Here is a 23,374-nt window from a genome sequence, read left to right on the forward strand (position 1 = left end):
TATAGTCACATACTGTAAAGTAAGGGATACATACATGTAGTTATGAGTTTGCGGAGAAGCAGTACACTGGGAATGCTGCAAACATAAAACAACCCCGAAAATTTCAAGAATTACAGTATACTACTTGTGCATGTTTTGGCCATTGTCCGCTACATGTGCACACTTTCCAAATGCAATTGTTTTGAGAAAGACACATTTTGAAAGGTTTTGGGTGGTTTTCTTTTTGACACTACCAAGACACATTTCCATAGTTATTAACTGTACAATTACACATAGAACATTGCAAAAACTTATTTTTCTCTCCTATAATCGCAAAATTAAGTCCCTGCAAAAAATTAACTGTATATTTTTGTCTTTCTTAGTGCCAGGAAGCTGCATGAAGTGTGTGCGTACTTGAACCTGCTGCCGCATCCTGAAGGAGATGGGGAGAGCTCCCCCTACAGCACAAAACTTCTGCTGGAACTGTTGGTAAGGAGGCCTAGCCACATTGCTATTTCCAGTTCAAAGTCTGATAAATCCATAAATAGTTTCATCAATGTGGTGAATAACTGAATGGAATTTCCTTGAAGAAGAATTGCCCTGATAAAGATGACAGTATTGAAACATGGGCTCTTCGTAAATATGTGGTTGTGAATAAAGAGCTTTGCTATTCTGTGATACATCCAGATGGTAAAAAGAAGAAACACATCTGATATAGAGTCAGGACTGTCTCCAGGACCCGTCCCTCTGTCCCAGGACAGAAATCTGCCTTTTGCAACGGAAGAAAATTTCACCCCATCCATCTAAAAAATCTGAGCTTCATAACATGAAACTGATGAAATTTCTGTAAGCTTTAAGTGACAGATTACAGTAGAAAATGAAAATTCACATGGGCTCCCAAAGATTGAGTGGGACAGAAAAAATTGAAAGCTGGGAAAATGAAGGCCAAGTTCAATAATGGGCCTCTTATTACATGTATTATGAATATGAATGATGAATTCAAGTTTTCTTACATGACTTTTTGTTTCTTTTGCTTGTTGTATCCAGGTATCACGCCATGAGCGGAGACTGTCACAGTTGGAGGCCCTGAATGAGATGCCTCTCTATCCTACTGAAGAGATTCTGTGGGATGAGAACATTGTTCCAACCGAGTATTTCTCTGGTGAAGGTAAGGGTAACTTTGTCAACCAAAAGAACACCACTGCTATCATTACATCAACCTTGTCTTGACTTTGTCTAATTTGTTTCCCTATTGGACTATCTAAAATTGTCTTCTCTTTATTTGCATATCAATAATAATAATCATAGTATGTGGTTAAAACCTGCTGTTCAACAAATCTTGCTCAGAGTCACTGACGAAAAGTAGTGGATGCTACTAAAAGTCTTCAAACATCTGACCGTTTCCAAAATCATATCCAGTTGCTTGAGTAACTGTTATTTGGCGAACTGCTATGATCATGCTTGTAAGAAATTATGAAAAAATGTTTTACCAACTAGTAGTTGTGCTCATATCTTATTTATTAGTATATAAAACATCTTATAGATGATAATTTGAAGATATACATGTATAATTATAAGATAGGTAGTACAATTAGATATTAGAACATAAGGATAAGAGGCGATGGTATTCCTCGATTCTTATGATACTGCTGCGAGAAGGCAACAGTGGGGAGCTGGCCAAGGAGGTTAAAGTGCACTCCTTGAGACAACTGATGGGAAACAAAAAAAGCATGTCCACATACTTTAAAGATCGGACACTAAGAACAGTCAAATGAGATACTTAGGTTGGCTGTATGCAATAATGGCAATCTATCGTCCATGGAATGGTAACCGTTATCATCGCTATAAGATCCTGTTCACACTTAAAAAAAATGGATCAGATTAAACATTTATCCCGATAGAATTAAACCGATCGCGATAGATTTTTTTGCGTTCACACTGCTCGTCGCCAAATACATTAAAGTACGCCGTGGTTCCAGTCTGATTGAAGCATGCTGCGTTTCACAGAAGTATCGCGACACTCGTTAAAGGTCAAAGGTTGAGGTCTAAGATTCGGCATTGCTTCGCTACAAAATGGTGGGAATGATCGCGAGAAGGCGAGAATGACAAAGGCTTTTGTATATTGGCCTAGCTGTAGTACAGGGAATGAACGCAGCAAGAGTTGTAGACAGGTCAATTTGGGAGCGTGAACGAAGCGACGATTGGTGGGACAGTATTCGGAACCAGCCAAAATCCCCGGCGATCCAATCGTGGTTTGCATTCACACTCGATATTCGATAGGATTGGGTTGGATTGGATTAATCCTCCCTAAACTACCTCCGGGAGGTGGATTCAAATAATTCAATCCAGGGAAAATCAATCGCGATTAGAGCGTTCACACTGCAAAAATCAATCGCTGTCGGATCAATTCTATCGGCGGGAGACGGAGTAGTATGTTTAATCCAATTCGGTTTTTTGACTGAACGGATTTCATCCCTACTTACATTAGCATGTATATTGTGATTGCCAAGAAGATATATTTGCCACCTAGCATTAGTGTACATGTGCATTGAAATCCTCACCAAACAGAGATAATTCCTTTTGCTTTCCCCCCAGGTTGCCTGGCCCTGCCCAAGCTGAACCTACAGTTTCTCACGCTCCATGACTATCTGCTGAGGAACTTCAACCTTTTCCGACTGGAGTCCACATGTGAGCTTACAGTACTGTATTACTCTTTATGTCATGCCTGGGTGTTCCGGACCGTGTGATAACTATCCGGATCACATAGGGTTCGGAAGTGTTATCACACAGGCTTCCATAGAATATTTCGAATGCATTTCGAGCGCGCCAGTTGCGCCGTCGTCGGAAATTCGAATACCGGATTCGGAGATTAGAATCAGTGTTGTTGCAGTTTTGTGTTCGAAGACACAAAACTCCCTCAACTTCTGGCGCATTCCGCATTGAAACGTGTGTTTTTTCGGGTGGGTATGACCAAGGTATGACATAAATAAAATACAACACGTTGTATTCCGCATCACCCTCGGTCCCAGCCCGACCGCGGGTCGGATCGCCCGACGGCCTACGGCCGTCGGGCGATCCTACCCGCGGTCGGGCTGGTACCTCGGGTGATACGGAATACCCCGTGTTGTATTCTATATAATATGTAGTGTCACTGTAGATTTTTTTATATTTTTGTGGGGATGTAATGCCAGGGTAAAAGGGGAAAGAAGGTTGCTATAAAGTTTTTGAGTGAAGCAATTACAGTTAGAATACATTTGAAATTCATATCCGTGGTGTCATTAATTTGTGGTACAAAGGCCACTGCAAGAACCTTGAAAATAAAACCACAGAGAGGTTTTAAAGATTTACAGTATTAAGGTCACCTGTTGGCGCCAAATGGCAGCCTTCCAGACCCTTGCGACAGTTCCACAAAGTGCAAGTGTGGAGCAAATATGTATCTGTTGTGTATTATGTGATCGTAAACCCTGCAGCAATTCAGCACTGGCTGCCATTGCACGGGTTATTTCTGACCAATAAACCATTGTTACAGTAGTGTGGCATCTTGTTTCCATACTTTTCATGTATAAAATGTTATGGGTCTGTTCTTTCAGATGAAATCAGACAAGATGTAGAAGATGCAGTTGGGAGAATGAAGCCTTGGTATGATGTCTTGATATCATTTGAAAGCACTTTTAATTTACAACAATTTTGTAGTATTTCTTTCCTTCTGAAGCACTAGTAATAGAGCTATCCTGACTGTCCATCACAATTAGCAGTTCCACCAATGATAGCATGAGAGAGTGGCTGCATGTCTGTCAAATATTTGCAATTTTATGTTTTGATGGAGGTAGGTTGGACTATAGAATTATATATATGTCTATTTGGTAGCCATACTTGCATAGAGTCGAAAGTGCTGCTAGTCAGTCAGGTAAAATGTAAGATACTCTGGGCCATGTTTTAATTGTATTGATGCTACCAGGATGTCAGTGTTATGATGTTATAAAGACAGTTGATTTAATCATTGTCTGCGTCTTCAGGAAAGCGGAGGATGGAAGTGTGTATTTTGGAGGGTGGGCCAGGATGGCTCAGCCAGTGGTGGCCTTTGCTGTTGTTGAGGTAGGTTTTTGCAAGTCACAACACAAGATTTAATGTAACCTTACACCTCCAAAAGAAGCATAATGATTACAATCATAGAAATCTTGCATTTAATGAATGAGATACTAATCTTTACCACTACTGTGCATGTGCATTGACGTCCCTATAGCCCAACTGGTAGCAGCCTCACAGTTGAGCTCCTGGTTCCAATTAGTTGCAAACTGAAAAACCCCAGTTCAATCCTGGGAAAGGCATCTCGGTTGGGGCTGCATCCATCTTTCGGACGGGACATACATGAAAAATGGGGCTCCCGAGTTCGAAGAGGTGCCTCGAGCACCTTAAGGGGGAAGTGCTAGCAATCCCTCCCTGTAGAAATATACCCTGCTACTGAAACAGCAAGGAAACTTGCTGCCCTATGTGCCACTAGGCACTACGACTAAGTACAAGGGTCTGAATGAACAAACGATACATTGTGCATATGAAGAAAACAGTTGATCACAGAAGTTAACTGCTAGTCAGCTACAATGTAAAAGCTTGTCTACATAAACAAATTACAGTTTTGAGCTTTTTTATGTATTTCTCCTTTCAAAACATGCCATGTTTTTTTGATTCCCATTCTTGCCGCATTCTGTGTAGGTTTCCAAGCCCCATGTCGGGAAGAACCACCCCTCCAGAGTCCGTGCAGACGTGACAGTGAACCTGAACCTCAGACAGCACATCAAGCAGGAGTGGGAGTGTAAGTCACAGAAATCTACTGATTACATGTATGTTCACTGCATAGTGCTGTGTACCTAAACCTGTTTTCAGGTTTTATTTATTTATTTATTTCCGTATTCTTTTACTAGGGTAGCTCCCTCAGTGGCTTGGCACTGATTTTCAGGGAGGCCCTAGATGCACATATACATACAATACACTTACATAACATATTTGTGCGTCATTACAAAATCGTATCCATACTCATAGTCCATATCATGCCAGGCTGTAAGGATTGGAGGTCAGGGGTCACACAATTCTTTTGCACAGTGTTTTGAATGATTGTATGGTTCAGGTTCAGGTACGGATTTAGATCCAGAGGTTCAGGTTCAGGTCTAAACCTAAAAGTCTGGACCCGAACCCATGGCATATGTGTGCTAAAAAAAATTTTTCCCATTACATGTAAAATTGCATAGTGGCATATATTTTTCATGCAACTTGAAAACTGCATATGCGAAATTACATTGTACATTGTATATACAGCCAGTAATAAACACAAAGACAACAATGTTTTCATATTTTTCCAGTGCAAATTTCACTTTCCAAGAAAGGTTTAAGATGGTTTAAAACAAAAAGGAGAGTATAAGCGAGATATTTTTTTTCAAGTCCGGGCTTGTTTCCAGACGTTTAACGATTTAGGTTTTTTTTTACTTGAACCTAAATGTTAGGTCCAGTCTGGATAAGGTCAGTGGTTTAGGTACGCAGCGCTATCACTGCAGTTAATTTTATTCTTTGTAACACAGCTACCAGCTTATTTCAGGACTCGAAATACATTTTTGGGTCAACTTGTACTGGTGCAGATGAGAGAAAAAGAAATTACCTGGCAGGCACAACCGACTTTTGGCATGTTCGGGAAAGTACAATGCCCTTTTTCCCCAAGATGGCGGCTTTTGAATTATTGGTTCAACGCCACTAATTGTGTCCCAAACTCGTAAAAATGGATTGAAAACATTACTTCAAAAGGGCTATTAAATATTGCTTGCTTAATGTTTGAGCACCGATTCTTCATTTAGAGTGAAAATTTATGTGAGTAAAAGGGGATAAATTTCTACTGGTGGTAACTTGCACCAGTGCAGGTCTTCTTGATATTACATGCACGGCTTCAATTTTATGTGCGCAAACTCGCTACGGCCGTCGGGCGATCCTACCCGCGATCGGGCTGGAACATCGGGTGATACGGAATACCCCGTGTTGTATTCTGTATAATGTACATGTACACGTATCATATTTGTAGACATGCAAGTGGTATTTCATGCCATTATTTCATGCAACAGTAATATATTAATATAATATGTAGATATCTGTAATTGTGTAAAATTGCAGTGACTAAAAGTATTGCTTGTTTTTAGTCCTAATATGACCTAATATGTAATTCTTTGAATTTTTCCCTTCCATGAACAGCCCTTCGGAAGCATGACGTCTGTTTCCTGGTGTCCGTGCGCCCTACCCTGCCCATCGGTACGCGGTACAGCCACGACCAGCCGTTCGTGCCGCAGGTTGGCCTGACCTGTGTCAGGGGGTGCGAGATTGAGGGCATGCTGGATGAAAAGGGCAGGGTCATTGAAGAGGGTAAGGGTCAAAGTTTGTTATTGTTTTCGGTCTGTGTGTTTGTTTGTAAGAGTGTGTGTCTGCAGTTATTTGAGTACTGTAAATGCAGAAATGTTTGCAGGGTTTTTAATTCGCGGGAGGGAGAAAATAGCTGTACTGCTTGATGTATTGTAAGACTTAAGAGTTATGTTTGTTACTATTAGGTCCTGATCCCAAGCCAAACATGCCGGGAGAGAACAGAACATTCCGAGTGTGGCTGGACCCAAACCAGTACCAAGGGGACATGGCACGGACAATGGACGGTGCAGAGGTGTGTGGAGCTACTAGTCCCTTTTGTTGTTGTTGTTGCTGTTTACCATGCAAAACTTCATTATCATCTGACATACTCTTGAGCTTTAGTTGTAAGTTGATCTCCATAAGGTCGCCGAATTAAAAAATTCAAGACTCAAGTGCATTTTTTTTACCTGAAAGTCTAGCCCCATTACATTGGTTTAGGCCTGCATTCATCAGACAATCTAATGTGACAAAAATCTTGCGATGATCAAGAGAACACCAGGTGTATAACTGCCTAAAATGTCATTTATTCCAACATGTAAGGTACCGTAGATCTGGGAGTATTTTATAACATTTGTAATTTTTCGATTTCATGACCATGATGTCTCTTTAATTAAGAAAACTATTAGCAAGTTTGCTTTTGCACTATTCCAACAGGATGTGTATGAAACCTTCAACATCATCATGAGAAGAAAACCCAAGGAGAACAACTTCAAGGTAATCTCAATTTTTTATTTGTTTTCTTGCAAGACCATGATTACACACCCTTAAAAGTATAATCACATAAAATTTGTGACTTACACCATGAGACTCAGTGTAGATTTGTTGTCTGACATCTTGCACATGTATCCCCAGGCTGTTCTGGAGACCATCCGTGACCTGATGAACACAGAGTGTGTGGTGCCAGACTGGCTACACGACGTCCTGTTGGGATATGGAGACCCCAGCTCAGCACACTACACCAAGTAAAACTAGCCACTTATTTGCACACAAAAAAGATTCCTTCTTAAGTGCTGTACTGAAAATATGAAATGAAACGTAATGGAACGAAATGGAATGCATTTTGTACTTTTGGGACACCCTTCTTTATTGTCTCACAGTTTCAAAAACTGTAACATTTGATGACTACATTTAGTGATTGTGAAGTCCTTCTCTGTCTTTTTTTCATTCGTTTTTGAATTGAAAAGACTTACCTGTGTAATGATACAATGTATGTTTGGTTTTGATTGTTTGTTTATTTATTGAGACTTACCACATAAAAAATTTTGTGGAAGGATTGACATAACAGGTGACTATCACCTTTTCAAGATGTCAAACAGGACAGCATACTGTAAGATTTGATCGCTTCACACTAGAAAGAACCCCTACTCTTTTCGATAAATGTGGTGGGTTCTTTAACGTGCTCGAGGTCTAGCTCTCCTCAGACACTCGACCTTCAGCTTAACATCCAATTTGAGAGGATGTCTGTAACTAAAACTAGGTATTAATTTTTTATACCCGAGTTGAATGAAAAAAATAAGAAGTTAAGTGCCTTTCCCAAGGGTAGAACATTGGGGTCTGCCACGGATTGGAACCCCAGTGTTCTCACCTGGATTTTTTCACAGCATAGGGGTCACAGGTATAAAAGGCCAACTTTTTGCGGCACAAGTCACTCGCGCAGTGCCAAAGACATGATAACGGTTGGGAGTCTGGCATCTTCTCCCACAAAATTTTGAAGTTCATAACCAAATAAGACACTATTTCCTGCATTTTGAGGGAGAAATTTTGTGAAGTTAAAGTTTTTCCTCTGCCACATCCTCATTCTAAAGCCAAATATGAACTTTTTATAAGATTTCAAGGTTTTTCCTAGAAAGATACACCCCTATGCTCATTGAAACACAGCATCAGGGTCCAGATCACAGCATCGGTGGTCCAGATCACAGCATCGGCGGCCCCTATGTTGAAAAGGCCTGGCGGGAACACTGAACCCAGAACCTTTAGATTCTAAGTCAACAACCCTAACCACAAGACCATGGTGCCTGCCTGGCTAACGTATGCATTCTAAACTCTTCACCCCAGGATGGACAACCAGATCGCCGAGTTGGACTTCTGCGACACCTTCCTCAGCATGGACCACCTGAAGGCCTGTTTCCCCGAGTACCAAGTCAAGGTCACGACCGAAGACCCCTCGAAACAGCTGCCTCCGTTCAAAGTCTCCTTCCCAGAAGTGACGGACAAGAAGAGGAAGAGAGAAGATGAAAGTGGGGAGGCTATGTCCACCGACGAGGAAAGCAAACACATCGTTGTGGAGCCATACACCATTCCAAACAGGGGGCCATATCCGTACAACCAACCCAAAAAGTAAGTAGCACACTCTTTTATGTATTCCTCATATTGTAAGTTACTGTAAATGCATTTAATTTCGCAGGTATTTAATTTCGCGGTACCAAGCAAATGGCGTGTTCGCAGTGGTTTTAAGTTCGTTTTTGAAACAATAGTAGGGCTGCGTTCATAGGTGGGCAAAAGTTTTGCGGTGGTTTTAAGTTCATGCTGAAGAGTTCACCGCAAAAACTGCGAAGTACATAAAACCACCGCGAACATTTCTGCATTTACAGTATTCCTTGCATATGGGAGACTGAAATCATATACACAGGAAATTTCCATCTTAACTGTGAGGTAACGGTTCTTCATACATACTGTAAATGCAGAAACGTTCGCGGTGGTTACATGTCTGCAGTTTTTGCAGTAAGCTGTGAATTTAAAACCACCGCAAAATTTTTTTCCCTCCTACCCCCTTGCCTACTATTGTCTCAAACGCGAACTTAAAACCACCACGAAAGCTCCATTTTCTCCCTAAATTAAAACCATGCAAACTTAAATGCATTTACAGTATGACATTGTGATCTTTGATGCAGTTTTTGACTGTACGATTTTGATTTTGTATTGGTCATGTATTGCACGATCAAAAAGTGACACTACGATGTTTATTGGTTTTTGCAGGAATACAGTCCCATTCACCAGTACCCAAGTTGAGGCCATTAGAGCTGGGATGCAGCCAGGCCTGACTATGGTAAGGATACACAAACATGACTATTGTTGTAAGGACAGTTAAAAAGTTAAAATCCTCCCACACCATCAAGTGTATGCGCCTCTTGTCTAGCCACTTCTCACACCTTTGGAAAGGTAACGGCCATTGTTAAGCAAAGTTAGAATCCTCCCACCCCATAAGGTGTATAGGGCGGTGCCCGTCCCCGTTTCATAGCCCTGGGCCACACTGTGGTGCAATCACTGCAGCAGGGGGCTAGTCCACTGACAGTGGAGTGTGTTTAACTTCCATACTGTTTCATAAGTGTGTACATGTACCATTTTTATAAAAGTCTTTGGTATGACTCAATGCGCCTCTTGTCCAGAGGTGTCCTACCCGGGAGTTGAACTCGGGCCTTCTGGTTCCAAGTAATCAGAACCAGATGTGGTAAGTAACAGAAGCGCAGACCACTACACCACAGGGACACCCCTGTTGTAAGGACATGACTTATCTATACTATATGTCAGGGTAGAGATGCAGTCTGCCAGAATTGCTGATTCTACTGGTAGAGATCAAGAACAGAGTCTCTGTCAACAGATATCGCGATCAGGATGCTACATGTAGGATTGTGTCATGGTGGTTAGATTAGTTTTCAATCCATTACTTTTAAGTGACATGAATCAAAATTGAAAAGTGCTGACTGTCTTTCAAGCAAATATTCACATGCACAGTAAAGTCTACAGAGCCCAATCAGAATTTCTACGGGTACATTTGTAGAATGACCAATTGCACTGGCAGAGATCCTCATCGCATTTTCTTACTAGAAAATACTCCAGTCGCGACCTCTACCGGAAGATTTATTGATTCGTTGATTCTGTCAGATTTCAATCTCTGTCTATGGTCTACCTTGACATACATGTATACATTCAAAAGTTTCAAAAGTCAACCATATCTTGTTTATAACAGATGTGTTTTGTTCATGCACCATACAAAAATTACTCAAACAAGTGGATATTTTGAATGGTCAGATGTTTCAGATAGCATCCACTACCTTTCGGGGTGTCCCTGTGGTGTACATGTAGTGCTTCTGTCACTTAGCACATCTGTTTCAAATTACTTGGAACCGGAAGGCCCGAGTTCGTGCCCGGGTAGGACAACTCTGGACAGGAGGCTCATTGAGTCATACCAAAGACTTCATAAAAATGGTACATACTTCTGAAACAGTATGGAAGTTGCCAGTGGACTAGCCCCCTGCTGCAGTGATTGCACCACAGTGTGGCCCAGGGCTATGTAACGGGGATGGGCACCGCCCTATACACCTTATGGTGTGGGAGGATTTTAACTTTTAACCACTACCTTTCATCAGTGACCTAACCTTCATCGACTTGTTTTGTTCGTATTGACGTTGTTTACCTTGCTTCTTGTGTTGATAGGTTGTTGGACCCCCTGGTACAGGCAAGACAGATGTTGCTGTGCAGATCATCTCCAACATCTATCACAACTTCCCAGAACAAAGGACTCTCATTGTCACACATTCCAACCAGGTAGATTTTTTTCCTGTTATAACTTAACTTGTCATAACTCTATATAGTCTTACAATTTTTGTCTTCTCCAAGAATAGCAAAACTGTTCAGTTTTCTGATGCTATTAAAAGTAACTACGATGTGTGTAGTAATCCTGTACATGTGAATTTATCCTAAACAGGTTTCCAAATAAGCAATTTTGTGAACCCAACAGTTGGTGCACTGTTGCATGGAAGGTATGGCATGTATTGTAGTATTGATGTTCAAGTGTCAAAAACATCAAAACCTTTGTTATATTACTAGTTTAGAAGGTTAGCTACAGAATTTGGGATTCTTGCAATTTTTTCAAAATCCAAACTGTGTTTAGGCAAGTTTTTTTTCTGTGCACCTCAGTCTTTACAAATTTAGGTTAGGTTACCAGTGCACCTACATGTATTTCCAAAATGGATTTCGAGCCCTGCTAAACTTGTACCATTGTTGTATGTTGCATAAATGCTGTAGGCCTTGAACCAGCTGTTTGAGAAGATCATGGCCCTTGACATTGACGAGAGACATCTTCTCCGTCTGGGTCACGGTGAGGAGGCTCTGGAGACAGAGAAGGACTTCAGCAGGTGAGAGTGAACACCTTCAGGACCTAGCTATCATGAGACTAGCTCAACTGCTCACTAAGAGTGAGGACTACTGTAAATGCATTTAAGTTTGTGTGGTTTTTATTTCGCGGTAGGGAGAAAATGGAGTGATTTCGGTGGGTTTAAGTTCGCGTTTGAAACAATAGTAGCACTACCTGCTACAGTCATAGGTGAGCAAAAAGTTTTGCGGTGGTTTTAAGTTCATGCTGAAAGTTCACCGCAAAATCTGCGAACATAAAACCACCGCGAATATTTCTGCATTTACAGTTACTGACCCAATAGGAGAAGCAGGGGTTACAAAGGCTGCTCGGGAAATTCCCTACCCCATTTAGACTGGAGTGGTTTGATCTGCTCAACACCAGGAAGGACCCTTACTGTTTTTGATATGTGCTCTGGGTTCTTTAACGTTCTCGAAGTGTGGCTCTCCTCAAACATGGCACCTCCATTTACACATGTAACGTCCTATTCAAGGGACGTGGCAGGGCAAAGCTAGGTGCTCATTTTCACCTGAGTGTTGCCATTTGTTTTCCCTCAGATATGGCCGAGTGAACTTTGTGCTTGCGCGGCGGCTGGAACTGCTGAAGGAGGTGGCTCGGCTGCAGGAGAGCCTGGGGGTTCCCGGAGACGTGGCCTACACCTGTGAGACAGCAGGACACTTCTACCTGTACCAGGTAAAAATACTTCATGACTACTGGGCAATTGAGAAACCTTTACAAGATCCATTGTTAACTGTGGATGTGTACCTACACGACTAACTCTCCCTCCCAAGAGCTATTTACCGCTAAAAAATACACAACCATAGCATGTCCAGAACACAAGATATCAAAACTGGAAAATCCGCTGCAGTACCAGAACAAGCTGCAAGGGGGCCAAAGTAATTATCAATTCGAGGTCTTATCGAGACATACTTGCATTCTAAATATCAAGACAATCCACCAAGGCACTCTCAAGTCATCATGTTGAAAAATACACACAGACGCATGCACCTGAACACAAAACCTTCTTGGCGTAGGTAACAAACTTGTCCCTTGTGCTGACTGTGTTTCCCTGTCCCTGGTGCTGACTATATTCCCTGTCCCTGGTGCTGACTGCGTTTCCTTGTACTTGGTGCTGACGGTGTTTCCCTGTCCCTGGTGCTGACTGTGTTTCCCTGTCCCTGGTGCTGACTGTGTTTCCCTGCCCCTGGTGCTGACTGTGTTTCCCTGTCCTTGGTGCTGACTGTGTTTCCCTGTCCCTGGTGCTGACTGTGTTTCCCTGTCCTTGGTGCTGACTGTGTTTCCCTGGTGCTGACTGTGTTTCCCTGTCCTTGGTGCTGACTGTGTTTCCCTGTCCCTGGTGCTGACTGTGTTTCCCTGTCCTTGGTGCTGACTGTGTTTCCCTGTCCTTGGTGCTGACTGTGTTTCCCTGTCCATGGTGCTGACTGGGTTTCCCTGGTGCTGACTGTGTTTCCCTGTCCTTGGTGCTGACTGTATTTCCCTGTCCATGGTGCTGACTGGGTTTCCCTGGTGCTGACTGTGTTTCCCTGTCCCTGGTGCTGACTGTGTTTCCCTGTCCATGGTGCTGACTGGGTTTCCCTGGTGCTGACTGTGTTTCCCTGTCCTTGGTGCTGACTGTATTTCCCTGTCCATGGTGCTGACTGGGTTTCCCTGGTGCTGTGTTTCCCTGTCCCTGGTGCTGACTGTATTTCCCTGTCCATGGTGCTGACTGGGTTTCCCTGGTGCTGACTGTGTTTCCCTGTCCCTGGTGCTGACTGTATTTCCCTGTCCATGGTGCTGACTTGGTTTTCCTGGTGCTGACTGTGTTTCCCTGTCCCTGGTGCTGACTGTATTTCCCTGTCCATGGTGCTGACTGGGTTTCCCAGGTGCTGACTGTGTTTCCCTGTCCCTGGTGCTGACTGTGTTTCCCTGTCCCTGGTGCTGACTGTATTTCCCTGTCCATGGTGCTGACTGGGTTTTCCTGGTGCTGACTGTGTTTCCCTGTCCCTGGTGCTGACTGTATTTCCCTGTCCATGGTGCTGACTGGGTTTCCCTGGTGCTGACTGTGTTTCCCTGTCCCTGGTGCTGACTGCATTTCCCTGTCCATGGTGCTGACTGTGTTTCCCTGTCCATGGTGCTGACTGGGTTTTCCTGGTGCTGACTGTGTTTCCCTGTCCCTGGTGCTGACTGTATTTCCCTGTCCATGGTGCTGACTGGGTTTCCCTGGTGCTGACTGTGTTTCCCTGTCCATGGTGCTGACTGCATTTCCCTGTCCATGGTGCTGACAAGGTTCCCTGTCCAAGGTTCAAACAAAATTATGTCAAGTTGATATTGTAAGACACTACACTGTTGAGCAAATATGTATCTTGTGTATTGTGTGATTGTAAACCCTGCAGCAATGCAGCACTGACTGCCATTGCACAGGTAATTTGGGGAAAAAAACATTATAATTATTATTACATTGTCCTATAATTATTGCAGCCTGAAATTTGTACATGACATCTCTAAGAAGTATAGACAGGAATGCTGATATCATGTCTTGACAACAGGTGCTTGCCAGGTGGGAGGAGTATCTGAGCAAAGTGAAGAGGCCAGGACTGAGTGTGGAGGTCATCAAGGAACACTTCCCCTTTGAGAAATACTTTGCTAATGCTCCTCAGGTATGTGGTGCCCACGTTAAGACTTAAGTTTTATCATCTACTGTCCTGTTTGGAACGCAAATCATGTACTGTAAATCTTGAAATGTTCATGGTTTAATTTTTTACGTTTTTTGCAATGACAACACAGATGGGCCTTCCCAATGTATTACTACTGTACTATAGAATTGTTTCAACCTCAAATTTTAAACACCGTGGAAGTCTCCTTTCTGTAGTACTGCAAAATAAAATCCCAGAAAAAGTAGATGAATTTACCGTATGAATGATGAGTATGATGAAAGACAAACATGTAGCGACCATTTATGGCAGACATTGCTTTGCTGATGGTCTATACAACATTAGCATTTGTTCTTAGCCTAGAATTCATTGGTAACACTATTGTTTCAACATGAACAAAATTGCCATTAATTTACACAAATATGTTAGATTGTAAGTAATTTGTGTATTGAACAGGAAATCTTTTGAGAAGTAGAAATGGAATGAACTTTGCTTTTTCTTCCAGCCGATATTCAAAGGAAAGTCGTATGATGAAGACATGGACATTGCGGAGGTATATGTAGTTCAAAGTTTCACTATCACTTTTTGATTTAAGACTTGATATGTTACAATATACTTTATTCCATTCAGTATTGACTTTGTCACACTTAATGATAAAATGTTGACTACCAATTCTGTTTCTATCCGTCAGGGATGCTTCAGACACATAAAGAAGATGTTCAAGGAGCTGGAGGTGAGGTTCTTATAATTTGATGTTTGCTTGTTGTGTTAGGTCCAGTCAGATATAGCTGTTAGAGATTCTTGCCCACTGACTTGTTAATTTTTCCCATCTTTACGGGTAAATGGCTTTATTTTTCAACGTTACATGCAATGTTATGTTGCAGATTTAACATGTCTTCTACATCATCTTGATGTTGCAACATTCAAAACAGTTGCCAAATGTTGATATGACAGAACCCATAAACTTGCCTTGGCTAAGCACATGTCCTACTCTTTCTAGGAGTTCCGTGCCTTTGAGCTGTTGCGCAGCGGCCTGGACAGGTCCAAGTACCTGCTGGTGAAGGAAGCCAAGGTCATTGCCATGACCTGCACACATGCTGCCCTCAAACGACATGACCTTGTTGAGGTTGGCTTCAAGGTGAGTTGCCTGACCAACAGTTATCTCTATAGTCTTGATAAGTCGATAAAGGTTAGACATCCAGGTGCTGTAAATGCATTTAAATTTGCATGGTTTGTATTTTGCACTAAGGGGAAATGGAGTGTTCGCTGTGTTTTTAAGTTTGCGGCAGAGCTATACTTACATACTGCTACAGTATTGGACAAAAATGTTTGCATTGTTTTATGATAGCAGCGAAAATGCTTGTTCTGTCTGATGCAAACACTCCATTTTCTTCCTACCCCAAAATCAAATCGCAGCAAAATTAAATCCATCTACTAACAGTATTTTCAGTGTCTACATATTTAGAATTTTGGAGTAGATGCATCCGTTACAAATTTCAATGTTTTGCTCTTGCAGTATGACAACATCCTGATGGAGGAAGCTGCCCAGATTTTGGAGATTGAGACGTTCATCCCTCTACTACTGCAGGTAGGTCTTCTGTTCTGGATACTGGAAACATGTATCTTCATGGTTGACTTTTTTGCCAGTATGATTGTTCTTTAGTAGTCACCTTTTGTATTTTGTGCTAGAGAAACAGTGACAGAACGGTCAGTACTTACATGTATTCAATTGCCATAAATATGCCAAAGTCTATTCACATTTTCATATCTATAGGTAATACATGAAATGTAAAATCTGTACAAACCCGTCTGTACTTCAGCTACAAATAGTTGGGTTGAACATTCAACTCTTGCCAAAGTCAAATAAATAAAAAATATAGATTTGCCAATGTCAAATCTCCTTTTTATAGCTGTAGGTACAATGTAATGCAAAACCAGTGCATTCATGATCATTCTGCAAATATTTGAGTGAAAATACAACTATCGCCAAAGTCGAATAAGTTGAAATCGTAGATTTGTCAAAGTCAAATCACCTTTTTATAGCTATAGGTAATGAAAAATTTGTAAAAACCAGTGTGTACTTAAGCTGAAAATAGTTGACTTGAAAACACAGCGAAAAGTAACTCCAAGTATCCCACCTGTGTTCATATGTCCTCCACTGTTGCCTTGTGCCGCAGAATCCAGAAGATGGTTTCAGCAGGTTGAAGAGGTGGATTATGATAGGAGACCACCATCAGCTGCCTCCAGTCATCAAGAACATGGCCTTCCAGAAATTCTCCAACATGGAACAGTCTCTCTTCACAAGGTACTCCTTCTACTGTACTGTACTGAGAGTGTTGCGTAGCGTGTATAGTCCAATGTTCAGATATTCTGTATTCCAGCTTAGGCTTCAGCATTATTAACCAAATTCATAGACAAAGATGGTGCCACAAATATGTTGTAGTGTGCAATCTTTCCAGCCTGGAAGTATGAATGCTTATGGATTAATAGTTTGATTTGTAATAGGTAGCAATTGTAGTAATTTGCAGGTATGTTTTTATTGCCAGATATGTCGACTGATAGTTTCAGTCATAATTACACATTGTAATTTCTGACCTCTGACCTCAATCCAGTCTTTTTCTTTAATTGTACCTGTATGTAAATATGTGATTATGTGTGTATGTATGTATTTTTGTGATGGACAAATGATGTTGGACAGGGCCTTTGAGGCCATAGGGACAGTGGGTTGTTAATTCAATGTATTCAGGCCACGGTATTGGAAGGTGGAACCCATCCCTCTCCTTCCATTGCCTTTTATCTCCCCAACCAGAATGTCAGGTACCCATTTTTACACCTGGATGGAGTGAGGAAAGTCATGTTAAGTGCCTTTCCCAAGGACACAACATCTATCCAGCAATGTCAGGAATAATACCTGTGACCTCTTAATCTCATGTGCACTAGCTGTGCCACTCAGCCATTCAACACCACAAGGTCATGAACCTACATGTACGTTTGTATCAGTATATTCCTGACTGTTTTATGCCCCCGTACAGGTTTATCAGACTTGGAGTTCCTCCTGTTGATCTGGATGCACAGGGCAGAGCTAGACCAAGGTAAAAATCTTTTTTAACGACACTACAGACAGAGTGCAGATTGAGTAATAGTAAGGTGCACATAAGACTTCTTTTTGTATGCATGTCCAGTTAGAAAGATAGGGTACAACAGTTGTATGGGTAGCTCATTCTTCCACCGTCTGATATGATTTGTTTCCAATCATTTTGAGTGAACATTAGGTTGTTTTTGCTCACACAATTGATTGATTTAAAGAAAATGCCTTTAGGTTTGATTTTTTATGTTGAAATATCATAACAAATATAACAATATTCCTTCTGGCTTAGTGAAATCTGTTGTTTATTCAGATTCAGCTTTATTGTTCTTGGCTTGGCATGTGGCATTTATAAAATGATACACTATAGTTTCAATATAAGCTGCTTTTTAAATTTCTAACAGTTAATAATACGCTTATCATTTGGGGCCTAGTAAACTCATGCACCAACAGTTACAGCGCATAAAGTCCACCGATTCATAAACATTGATTACACTTTAACTAAGATACATATGTATATGACAAATGTATATGCCATTTGTTATTAAAAGCTTAACACATTAGTTACATTGTATGTAATGTTTGCTAGTACTGAATGAGATTTGCTTTTTTTCCCCCAGCATCTGTGACCTGTACAACTGGCGGTACAAGAAGCTCGGGAACCTCCCCCATGTACAACACTGGGAGGAGTACAGGCAGGGTAACGCTGGCTTTTGCTTCGACTACCAGCTCATCAATGTGGAGGACTTCAACGGAGTTGGGGAATCCGAACCTAACCCTTACTTCTACCAGGTATAGCTGTTAACAGTGTCGTTACATACTTGTACAGTGGTGTATGGTGCAAAGTATTGACCGTGACAATAGCTAAGATAACTAGGTATCTGCCACCAAAGAATCAAGACCATAGCAAGTCCAGGTCAAGAGATAAAAAAAACTTCTGCTGCAGTACCAAGGTCACATACCAGGGGCCCCAAAGTCGACCCTAAATTTCGGCTTCCCAACACCCACCCACATACCAAATATCATTGTAATCCATCAAGAGGTTGTTAAGTTATGCTGTCTACAGTAGTCCGGAAACACAAACACACAGACACACACACAGACACACCCAAAACTACATCTTCATTTTTCATGGAGATAATTAGGAGTAAAGAAAACTGTCTCAAGAAGAACGTAATATGTTCACTGCTCTAACACTGTATTTACCTTTTGAGTTTGGTTAATGATAGAAGCTTCTCAAGCAGTTATTTTCATTTTGCCTGTCAGCTACATTGGAACAGTCAAAATTGTTCAAGAAGACCACTCAGGGGACTGATTAAATCTGGTCTATGTGGACAGGTGGTCACTACAGACCATGCTTGTGTCAATGGGAAAACAATTACCTAAAAGTGGTCAAATTGGCCAAGTGGTCTTTATGTAGAGGTGGTCACGATTACAGCTTTAATTGTATTCAGATTAGCCTTCCTTATTAAGAGATTATGAAAACCAAATATGTTAAGTGTTCCTAATATTATGTTCCTTAAAGACGTAAACAGTAATGATGAAATCTGTGCCGCAGAATCTTGCCGAAGCTGAGTACGTGGTGGGCATCTTCATGTACATGAGGCTGCTGGGATACCCTGCGGAGAAGATTAGCATCCTGACCACCTACAACGGGCAGAAACATCTCATCCGGGACGTCATCAACCAGCGGTGTGGGGACAACGCTCTCATTGGCCGGCCCAGCAAGGTCAGCAGCAGGAATCTTTTGTTGTTTGTTTGTTTGTTTGTTTTTGGAACTTTGTTTATTCATGAGAAGCTCAAATCAGCCTGCTGGCTGCTTTTCTTTAAGGTCATGATGAGTTGGGAGGTACATGTTGTAAAGCGGGTGTCTCATTGGACTGCAAAATTGTTTCAACTTTGCAAATTTTAGCCAATTTCTCCTTGTGGTCTCACCGACTTGCCTGAAACGTCACATTCTGAGTTTCGACTGTAAGTTAGATACAAGATAACTTTATTGAAAATCGCAGCGTTGAATGAGTTTTGTTGAATTAAAGCCAATGTACAGTGATTAAGATTCATCAAAAAAATATTTGCAGTAATTGCGCCATTTTACGCCCATTTGTGCCATTTTACCAACACAGTGACCTCAATACAGTGTTTGACAACTCCATTTTCCTGATTGCCCCGAGCATCACAATTGTTTTTTAAAAGATATGAAAATTTACAATTTCAGGCGACAAATTGGCACCATTTTGCTCGACTTTATTTGTAGCTGAGGAATGTTAATACATCGTCCTTCTTGTTGGTGATATATCATCAATAATTATTTAATCTCTATGATGACTGTCTAGAATGTTGCCGAATTGTTCAATGTAGAAAATTGCGTCATCATCCGTTTCACGCATGTGCACTACAGATGACCCTAAGATTTGACCCCATGAAGCAAGATGGCGCCTAAAAGCCGTTGGCCGACACGGGAATCAGATCGTTTTTCTGTGTTTGTGGCTTATAGTCAGGGTTTGTTTGTGTTGTTTGCCACCTGTTAGATGATGAGCTAGTGAACTGGTGGGTTAGTTATAAGCAGATACATGTATGCAGCATGCAGGTACTGACACTTACTGTGACCTCACCCCACAGGTCACGACAGTAGATCGCTTCCAGGGTCAGCAGAACGACTACATCCTCCTGTCGCTCGTGCGCACCAAGGCTGTCGGACATCTCAGGTATCTTCTTTAGAATCCTGTCTTTTTTGCATATGGTGTGCTTAGGCCACACCAATTTATTTTCTTGGTCAACGGAATGAAAAAAATGAAGAAAAAAATGCTAGATTGAAAAAATAACATGAAAACAGAATCTCAGAGGAATTTTTTTTACTTTGGTGCACACAGTATCAGGGAGTGAACAGGGTCAGTTTTCACCCCAGCCTTCTGTTTTCATGATTTTTTGTTGTTGCTGGAATTAAAAATCAAAATCCATTAACCAAGAAATTAAATTGGTGTGGCCTTATGTAAATATATATTGTGTAATGTTAATGTGTATTTCACAAGTTCTAATGTAATGTGCATGTTATGTGTAATGACTCCAAGAAAAATAGTGAAGTTCACTTGTTTGTACTTCACGAATGGAAGTCTTTTTAACAATAGATCATAAACAATAAACAAACATGTACTGTAAATCTTGAAATGTTTGTGATGCTTTTATTTTTGCCGTGACCCCTCCACCTCAAATATGTGTTTCTAATGTATTGCTAATTGTACTACGGAATTATTTCAACGGTAAACTTATTGATAAATACCATGAAAATATTTTTTTCCCCCTCTACTGCAAAATTAAGTGCCTGCGAAAATAAATGAATTTACAGTACAAAGTGAAAACATACATAAAACTTATACATAGTAATTCTTTCAGAATAATGCAGACATATTACAGCACAAAAATATCCTTTTCCCTCTTACTGGGAAATAAAGTCCCACAAATATAGATGAATTTACCGTACAAAGTGTAAGGAATGTTGAGGAAGAGTAACAATGTCTTGTTGTCACCTCAGGGATGTCCGTCGCCTGGTAGTGGCGATGTCCCGTGCCAGACTGGGCCTGTACGTCGTGGCAAGAGTGTCTTTGTTCCAGAACTGCTATGAGCTCACGCCTGCCTTCAACCTGGTAAGCACTTGTCTGTAGTATAGGCTTTAATTTCAATGTTGTTAAACTGATGTAACATAATATCAGTATTGCTGAACGGATAATGATAAGGATGTTTCACTTGAAAGTTCATCTGTGTTGGTAGAAGTCATTCTGAATCAAGGATGAACTGCAATTGCCAACACAACAAATTGGATTTACCCAAATTTTCGACTGATCAGCTACAGTCTTTGTCAAGGAATGAGCAATCCACTGCTTCTGTGTCGTCATGTTAAGCAGATACAGGACACGTGATGACTTGGTGAGCAGTGGATCATATGTTGCAGAAAGTCTATGACGCCCCCCGTTTCTGTTGAGGGATGGTTGTAAAGCCTGGATGTAGATGGCCTCTTTAAGGATGTTTCTTTATCATGAAAAGCTTCAAGTTTGATTGTACATAATATGATGTTGTTCATTTTTGTTTACTGGATGAATGCACATACATATTAACAGTACCTAAATATTTATCAAAATCTGATTCAATAAACATGCACGGGAGCGCCAGAAACCTATTGGTTTTCCTTGCCTCATTCACCATAAGTTGAAATGTGCACACATAATGGATGTGCCATGCGAGAAATCTTACCAACAGTGAAACAATGATGTAGAAACTGGAAGGACTGTGAAGAAGTTGAATGATCTTCCATTTATCTCTGTGTTACAGTTGATGGAAAGGCCACTGAAGCTGCATTTGATCCCGCACGAAACCCACCCTACATTGCGCAAGGTACTGTAATTCTTGATTTCTTAACTGTAACTTAAATCTAGCTAACTTAACGGTCACTAGTCAACCGCTAACATTTTATCAACGCTAATATTTGATGTTTGTTCCCACCGTTAAAATTAAGTGCCGTGACCCACTCCATTTTTCCCTAACGCTCTATTTTCCTGCCACTATATCAAAGTGATTTACGGTAGGTACACTGGTCTGCAGTAATATGGGATGGGTTGGTAATGGATTTTTGAATCAACAGTTCCTTTTGTTGTGTACTTTTCTGTGAGATAAGTCCTCTCAAAAATGATTTCACACAAGATGATATTGCACAAGTCTACTTGTAATAGCATGTTGGCATGCATGACAGTTAGGGTGTTTGGCCCAGAACCCAGAGGCCTTGGATTTGAAACCCCTGACATGCCACCAATGTTAGGCCCTTGGGAAAGGCACTTTACACAACTTTCCTAACTCCATCCAGGTGTAAAAATGGGTACCCAATTTAGGTTGAGGAGGTAAATGGGAGTGGAAGAAGGATCGGCTCTGCCTTCTAATATCTGTGTCCTGAAGCCCCTGTCACAAATAAGATTTTCAGCTCGGCCGATGTGTTGGCGAGCTTCAAATGTGCATTTTTGGCCGAAGTACGGCCGACGTCCTGTCGATGACGCGGGCTTCAGGCGATTTTTAGAAATCAAAGTTGATCCAAATATCGGCCTTTTACCAGGTTAGTCGATTCTGACTTTGTCCATGTCCAAAAGGTGGTACCATCTCATGGGGGATTTTTAGTTTTTAGTGTTCGACGGACGTCGCCCGAGATTTTCATTGGAAAATATGGTCAACGCTCGGGCGATTTTGAAATTCGGCGAGATTCGGGCAACTACAAATTCGGCCGACACTCACATTAATTGTGACGCCAGCTAAAACACATTGGATAACAACCCACTGCCCCTACGGCCTCTAAAAGGCTCAGGGACTACATGTACCTTTACCTTTTAGACTACCTTTTACTTGTAATAAGTGTTGTGGGTATTTATGCTGTCATACATTTGTTACTGTTTTTCAGAATGGGGATCCCCCCAATGGTGCCACCGTTGGTATCCAGGACATGCCCCACATGGCCCAGTTTGTGTACGACATGTACAACAGTCAGGTGCACCACATGCAGGAGACCATGAGGGTGAGAACAAGAATCTACTTACAGCTTTCAAACATATTGTTAAAGTTTATTGCATTGTAGACAATGTAGCTTACTTGTAGACTGATGCTAAGACCACACCATTTTTTTTTGTTGCTTCTCCATATAGCCTCTCCTTTTTTTCCCATTTTGAAAAAAAAAAATATATTGGGTCGCTATTCGCATTCACAAATTTTTACTCACGATTTTACTATTTGTTCAGTTGTAAAACTCAATAGCCATCAAAATAGATTATAAAGGCCCGCGCATACCTAAAAAGTATGGTCACATTTTCTCGTAACTTGTAATTTTTTGTTAAAACTATTTCGAAATATCAATCCATATATTACATGGCAAAAGGTAATTTTGTTACTAAAATAAAATAAAATGAGCCATAGAAAGCTGAAACTTGAATGATCCTCTTATACAAATGTACATGTACTTTATCATGTAAACCCTTATTTTCACCCCAGACTACATGTATTTCAGTATTTGCAAAAGATGTTGTGGGTTTTTTCCCCTGTTGCTCCAATTTTTTTCTGCACAAATCC

The 23,374-nt window shown here is 41.2% G+C and overlaps 1 protein-coding gene across 2 annotated transcripts in view; it reads left to right on the top strand.

Moving 5' to 3' along the window:
- Positions 1–23,374, top strand: part of LOC136432308 (RNA helicase aquarius-like) — a 40,339-nt gene that overhangs the window by 15,112 nt on the left and 1,853 nt on the right. For both annotated transcript variants that reach the window (XM_066423501.1, XM_066423502.1), the window contains exons 14-41: positions 363–468; positions 1,027–1,147; positions 2,575–2,667; positions 3,570–3,618; positions 3,996–4,074; positions 4,690–4,789; positions 6,208–6,375; positions 6,558–6,664; positions 7,066–7,125; positions 7,264–7,373; positions 8,467–8,748; positions 9,388–9,457; positions 10,846–10,956; positions 11,437–11,546; positions 12,100–12,235; positions 14,089–14,199; positions 14,699–14,746; positions 14,885–14,926; positions 15,194–15,331; positions 15,710–15,781; positions 16,371–16,498; positions 17,226–17,285; positions 17,899–18,070; positions 18,837–19,007; positions 19,898–19,978; positions 20,803–20,919; positions 21,602–21,664; positions 22,713–22,826. In XM_066423501.1, the coding sequence (XP_066279598.1) occupies positions 363–468; positions 1,027–1,147; positions 2,575–2,667; positions 3,570–3,618; positions 3,996–4,074; positions 4,690–4,789; positions 6,208–6,375; positions 6,558–6,664; positions 7,066–7,125; positions 7,264–7,373; positions 8,467–8,748; positions 9,388–9,457; positions 10,846–10,956; positions 11,437–11,546; positions 12,100–12,235; positions 14,089–14,199; positions 14,699–14,746; positions 14,885–14,926; positions 15,194–15,331; positions 15,710–15,781; positions 16,371–16,498; positions 17,226–17,285; positions 17,899–18,070; positions 18,837–19,007; positions 19,898–19,978; positions 20,803–20,919; positions 21,602–21,664; positions 22,713–22,826 (3,019 nt within the window). The remainder of the gene's footprint in view (positions 1–362; positions 469–1,026; positions 1,148–2,574; positions 2,668–3,569; positions 3,619–3,995; positions 4,075–4,689; positions 4,790–6,207; positions 6,376–6,557; positions 6,665–7,065; positions 7,126–7,263; positions 7,374–8,466; positions 8,749–9,387; positions 9,458–10,845; positions 10,957–11,436; positions 11,547–12,099; positions 12,236–14,088; positions 14,200–14,698; positions 14,747–14,884; positions 14,927–15,193; positions 15,332–15,709; positions 15,782–16,370; positions 16,499–17,225; positions 17,286–17,898; positions 18,071–18,836; positions 19,008–19,897; positions 19,979–20,802; positions 20,920–21,601; positions 21,665–22,712; positions 22,827–23,374) is intronic.

This window comes from Branchiostoma lanceolatum, chromosome 4 (genome assembly GCF_035083965.1).
Source record: "Branchiostoma lanceolatum isolate klBraLanc5 chromosome 4, klBraLanc5.hap2, whole genome shotgun sequence".
Classification (NCBI taxonomy): Eukaryota; Metazoa; Chordata; class Leptocardii; order Amphioxiformes; family Branchiostomatidae; genus Branchiostoma; species Branchiostoma lanceolatum.